Source organism: Coregonus lavaretus (assembly GCF_964263955.1).
Source record: "Coregonus lavaretus genome assembly, chromosome: 28".
In the NCBI taxonomy this organism is placed as follows: domain Eukaryota; kingdom Metazoa; phylum Chordata; class Actinopteri; order Salmoniformes; family Salmonidae; genus Coregonus; species Coregonus lavaretus.
In genome coordinates this window covers 35,023,186-35,029,185 of record NC_140015.1, presented here as the reverse complement: position 1 = coordinate 35,029,185, position 6,000 = coordinate 35,023,186, and the positions used below count along the sequence as shown (strand labels likewise).

Here is a 6,000-nt window from a genome sequence, read left to right as displayed (position 1 = left end):
AAGAACAGGACCTGTATTCATAAAGTGTCTCAGAGGAGTGCTGATCTAGAATCAGGTCCCTCCCTGTCCATACAGTCTTACTCATTATGATCCAAGACCAGCACTAACACTCTGACGTGCTTTATAAATACAGGCCCTGAAGACGAATGCCTAGGATTTAGTTCGAACCCCAGTCAATAACTCATGCTTACCTGTGTCCTCGTGACACTGCAGGATGGCGTCTAGCTGGACCACCAAGCCTCCATTCAAGACGAGCAGTCCAGCTGAATGTCAGGGCAAAGAACCTGGTCCACCTCATGTTTCGATAACTCATCAAGTGGTTATGACGGGAACATAAAGCTAGGTTAGTTCTCCCTTGTCGCCGTCCCCTCCCCCTCCCTGTCATTCTGGTACCAGAATGATGGTAAAAGAATGACATCACAAACAGCACAAACCATCATTATGTTTCCAAACTTTGCATCTCCACTGTTCTTAAAGGGAATGTGTTTTTGTAAAATGTTCAGTGGGAATTGTTAAAAGTAGTCCTTGTGCATAGAGTTGTATGGTTTGTTTAACTTTTCAATCATTGGTTTCTGTTCGACAAACATTTTAAAGTGAATAATCTGAGTGTCAGCATCACTCTGTTACTGTGGAATTGCCCACAATTAAGATGCAATGTGGGTTTGTTTCCCAAGGGGGGCCAGTATGAAAAATTTATGCACTCACTAACTGTAAATCGCTCTGGATAAGAGCGTCTGCTAAATGACTAAAATGTAAATGTAAAACAATGTCTATTTGTTGCAAATATTCCTCTTCACTTCCCATCATTGCCAACCCTCAGTCGATGAGCAGCCAAGCTGTATTCTAGACTTCCTGTAATATGATGCCAGTATTGTGCAACTTTCTCACTTTAGAGCCTGCTCTTGCCACTTGGCAGGAGGTACAGCAGTAGTAGTAGCCTACTAGGGTGGTGTACAGACAGCTGAGTCACAGTGATTGTAGAGAAAACGTCTTGGGGAGCTGTACACATTGTACACCCCATCCACTCTGGGTGTATGGGGAAATCCCTGGGCTAGAAACCTGAGCTGTGAGGCCTTGAGCTGTGAGGCCAGGAAACATCCGCACTGAGCTAAAGGGTAGAGCTGCCGCTTTCAAGGAACGGGACTCTAACCCGGACGCTTATAAGAAATCCCGCTATGACCTCCGACAAACCATCAAACAGGCAAAGAGTCAATACAGGTCTAAGATTGAATCATACTACACTGGCTCTGACGCTCGTCGGATGTGGCAGGGCTTGAAAACTATTACAGACTACAAAGGGAAGCACAGCCGCGAGCTGCCCAGTGACACAAGCCTACCAGACGAGCTAAACCACTTCTATGCTCGCTTCGAGGCAAGCAACACTGAAGCATGCATGAGAGCACCAGCTGTTCCGGACGACTATGTGATCACGCTCTCCGTAGCCGATGTGAGTAAGACTTTTAAGCAGGTCAACATTCACAAGGCCGCAGGGCCAGACGGATTACCAGGACGTGTACTCCGAGCATGTGCTGACCAACTGGCAAGTGTCTTCACTGACATTTTCAACATGTCCCTGACTGAGTCTGTAATACCAACATGTTTCAAGCAGACCACCATAGTCCCCGTGCCCAAGAACTCTAAGATAACCTGCCTAAATGACTACCGACCCGTGGCACTGACGTCTGTAGCCATGAAGTGCTTTGAAAGACTGGTCATGGCTCACATCAACAGCATAATCCCAGAAACCCTAGACCCACTCCAATTTGCATACCGCCCCAACAGATCCACAGATGATGCAATCTCTATCGCACTCCACACTGCCCTTTCCCACCTGGACAAGAGGAACACCTACGTGAGAATGCTATTCATTGACTACAGCTCAGCATTCAACACCATAGTGCCCTCAAAGCTCATCACTAAGCTAAGGATCCTGGGACTAAACACCTCCCTCTGCAACTGGATCCTGGACTTCCTGACGGGCCGCCCCCAGGTGGTAAGGGTAGGTAACAACACATCTGCCACACTGATCCTCAACACGGGGGCCCCTCAGGGGTGCGTGCTCAGTCCCCTCCTGTACTCTCTGTTCACCCATGACTGCATGGCCAGGCACGACTCCAACACCATCATTAAGTTTGCCGACGACACAACAGTGGTAGGCCTGATCACCGACAACGATGAGACAGCCTATAGGGAGGAGGTCAGAGATCTGGCCGTGTGGTGCCAGGACAACAACCTCTCCCTCAACGTGACCAAGACAAAGGAGATGATTGTGGACTACAGGAAAAAAAAGAGGACTGAGCACGCCCCCATTCTCATCGACGGGGCTGTAGTGGAACAGGTTGAGAGCTTCAAGTTCCTTGGTGTCCACATCACCAACGAACTATCATGGTCCAAACACACCAAGACAGTCGTGAAGAGGGCACGACAAAGCCTATTCCCCCTCAGGAGACTAAAAAGATTTGGCATGGGTCCTCAGATCCTCAAAAAATTCTACAGCTGCACCATCGAGAGCATCCTGACTGGTTGCATCACCGCCTGGTATGGCAACTGCTTGGCCTCTGACCGCAAGGCACTACAGAGGGTAGTGCGTACGGCCCAGTACATCACAGGGGCAAAGCTCCCTGCCATCCAGGACCTCTATACCAGGCGGTGTCAGAGGAAGGCCCTCAAAATTGTCAAAGACTCCAGTCACCCTAGTCATAGACTGTTCTCTCTGCTACCGCACGGCAAGCGGTACCGGAGTGCCAAGTCTAGGTCCAAAAGACTTCTCAACAGCTTCTACCCCCAAGCCATAAGACTCCTGAACAGCTAATCATGGCTACCCGGACTATTTGCACTGCCCCCCCACCCCATACTTTTTACGCTGCTGCTACTCTGTTAAGTATTTATGCATAGTCACTTTAACTCTACCCACATGTACATATTACCTCAACTACCTCAACTAGCCGGTGCCCCCGCACATTGACTATGCAACGGTACCCCCCTGTATATATAGCCTCCCTACTGTCACTTTATTCTATTGTATATATAGCCTCCCTACTGTCACTTTATTTTTACTTCTGCTCTTTTTTTCTCAACACTTTTTTTGTTGTTGTTTTATTCTTACTTTTTTTGTTTAAAATAAATGCACTGTTGGTTAAGGGCTGTAAGTAAGCATTTCACTGTAATGTCTGCACCTGTTGTATTCGGCGCATGTGACCAATAAAATTTGATTTGATTTGTGGAGGAGATCTGCAGGCATAAATGGACGGTGCTCAGTGCTCACCATTTCAGTAGAGGAGGGCTTGTGCCTCAAAAATATTGAAAACATTGTTATTATAATGTTCATGCAATTAAGTCAGATCTCATATTACCTTGAATCTCATTCATGTTGACTCAATTGAACATTAGGGGGAAATGGTGTTGCTTCAGTCCAAACATTTGCAATGGTTCAATTAACACTGCCAAATTCTATCATTAAATAATAATTTTTAAAGGTGGTCAAAGCATTGCACATTTAACTTGGCATGCAAGTTCATGCCAAATAATCAGAAAAGTTTGCTGTAATGGGCATTGGGGCCCAAATAAACAGCAGCTGTTATCAGTTCTTGATTAATCAATGAACCTTTATTAATTCACTTGGGGAAAACACAATGGTAAAAAAATGTTTTGACCTTCACAGTTGGACAGTTTAAGGGCAAGAACCTACCATGTCATTCGGAAATCCCCCACCATGTAGCTGCCTTCGCTTGCAATGCATGTGATACATTGGGAACTCACTGAAAGAAATAGTTGGATAGCTAAGGCATGCGGACACTGATGAGCTTGTTGACAACCATTTCTCACAAAACGAAAGTGTAATTCGACATCGTGGTCATCATTTTATTCCTGATCACAGACAATCGTGCGATTAACACAGGTAAATGTACACAGTAGCAAAGCTATTTTCAATTAGCTTCCTTTGGCACTGGGGTAGCCTATTCGCTCTGGGAGACCTGTACACATTCCCGGAGCGAAGAGGCTAGCACTGAGGTGAAGAGGTCTGATGGTGTGGGAGGCTAACGGCAACTCAAAGTGGCCATTTAGCTAGCTCACGTAGTAGTTAGCAATTGTGTAGGCTATTTACCAAGCTGGTTAGATGGCAACTGCTTGAATTATAGTCATGTAACTATTGGTTTTTGGTGTCACAGATGAATTACCTAGCTAGCTAACTTAGTGAAGTTGTGCACGAAGTTAGCGTGCTAGCGAGGCAGTGCAATGTTGTTGCGCAGGGGTTGGTGTCATAATTAGTTAGCTAGCTACATTACATGTCAGCTAGCAATACAGAGGAGACAACTTTTTTACGTTGGCATGCCGGTGACGGGGTTTTGACATTAATTTGCAACAGTTTATATGGGAGTTAACTAGCTATATGTTAACTTTAATCTGTGGTTGGGCTTTTTTTAGTTAGTAGCTATCCACTGGTCTGGGAACCAGTCGTTTTAGCTAACATTACACTCCTTGTCGAGTGGAATGTAGCTATACTAGCTGAACCGAGACGCGCTAGCTAACGACCACCAGGCAGTAACACATCTACTAGCTAGAACGCTTACTATTGATAATATCAGTGCATTTCTTTGTCATTTCCGATGAGTTTTTGCATTCGTCAATTGTAATATAGCTAGCTAGTTAATTATCCAGGCACTAGGCTGTTGTGTAGTTCTCTAGAAACGAAAGCGGAAGTGGCTATCATGAGTGTTGCAGAGGATTCGTTTGCCATTGGATAATTTCTCAATCGCTGGGTGGACGTGGTCAGATTTTGCGCCTCGGGGAACAACCACACATCAGGATCTAGCTAGCTACTGTTAGGTAGTTGATTTAAAAAAAAAACTTGTCTACTTGGTCTGTAATAAGTTATATATTAGGATGACTTTGATACAAATATTTAGGAAGGAAAAGCTATTTCTAGTTCAATCATGCAGATGGCATTAGCTAACTAGCTACATTACAAAAATATGTTTGGTTGTAGAGCCATAACGTTAACAGTAGCTATAGCCTGGACTGAAGATACTGTATGTATGTATGTATTTGGTTTGGGGTAGATATTATACAGTCTGCCACTAAACGGATCCTAGAATATATTTGACTGGTTTTAGATTAGCGAAGTGGCTATAACGTTAGCTGGCTAGTTGTTTCTCACATTTCATTGAAATGGAAGCACCTTTAAGTGAAATGAAAGTGAAAGAGATTTGCTCCCGGGCTCTGTCATAGATACTCAACTGTTCCGTCTGAAATACAGTCGCCATTGAAACTTCAAGATGAAGTGCACCGGTTGTGGCCGTGTTGGGTTTGAGAAAACTGCAAGATACTGCAGCCAGTGTGGCCATCGGCTATCTACACAATCGCTCACCAATGAGACGGGTCAGTATTGCCCTCTAATGTTATATTATATAAATACATGCTTTTTTACTTGAAGAAACTTGATTTGTTTTTGTAAAATGTTCAGTGGAAATTGTTAAAAGTAGGCCTTGTGCATAGAGTTGTATGGTTTGTTTTACTTTGCAATCATTCTTTTTTGTTTGACATACATTTTAAATTGAAATATTGTGTTATTGTGGAATTGCCCCTATATAAAGTACTTTTCAGAAGGGGTGCTGTCAGCACACTGCAAAAAGATCTGACTCAAACCCTCCATCAAAAGAGTATTGATTTTACAACAGTAATGGTGACTGAAGGAAGAGGGGGATATAGCCTACACCAGACAATTGAGGGAATTATGATCAGCTTGACAATGTAATTCACAACCACTAATGCAACTGATGATGATTTGTTTTTCAAATGCAGACAACACTTCTGGAAGTTCACCTAAACTGTTACAGCCATCATTGGAGAGTATGACAGAGAAGACAGAAACGCAGAGCGATGGGTCATCCCTGAACAACCGGGAAAAGAATACTTCTCCAAAACGGCCCAATGAAGAGCCTAACAGCAACCCTAAGAAAAAGGTGGATATTAAAACCAACATGTTTTTCAGAACTTCCT

The 6,000-nt window shown here is 44.1% G+C and overlaps 1 protein-coding gene across 1 annotated transcript in view; it reads left to right on the top strand.

Annotated features, from left to right (window-relative positions):
• The first annotated feature begins 3,797 nt into the window (after positions 1–3,797).
• The window catches only part of LOC311104475 (E3 ubiquitin-protein ligase rnf213-alpha-like), a 69,981-nt gene continuing 67,778 nt past the window's right edge, over positions 3,798–6,000 (top strand). Inside the window, exons 1-3 of the mRNA XM_084146324.1 lie at positions 3,798–3,898; positions 5,230–5,379; positions 5,803–5,963. Of these exons, the coding sequence (XP_084002450.1) occupies positions 5,277–5,379; positions 5,803–5,963 (264 nt within the window). The 5' untranslated portion in view covers positions 3,798–3,898; positions 5,230–5,276. The remainder of the gene's footprint in view (positions 3,899–5,229; positions 5,380–5,802; positions 5,964–6,000) is intronic.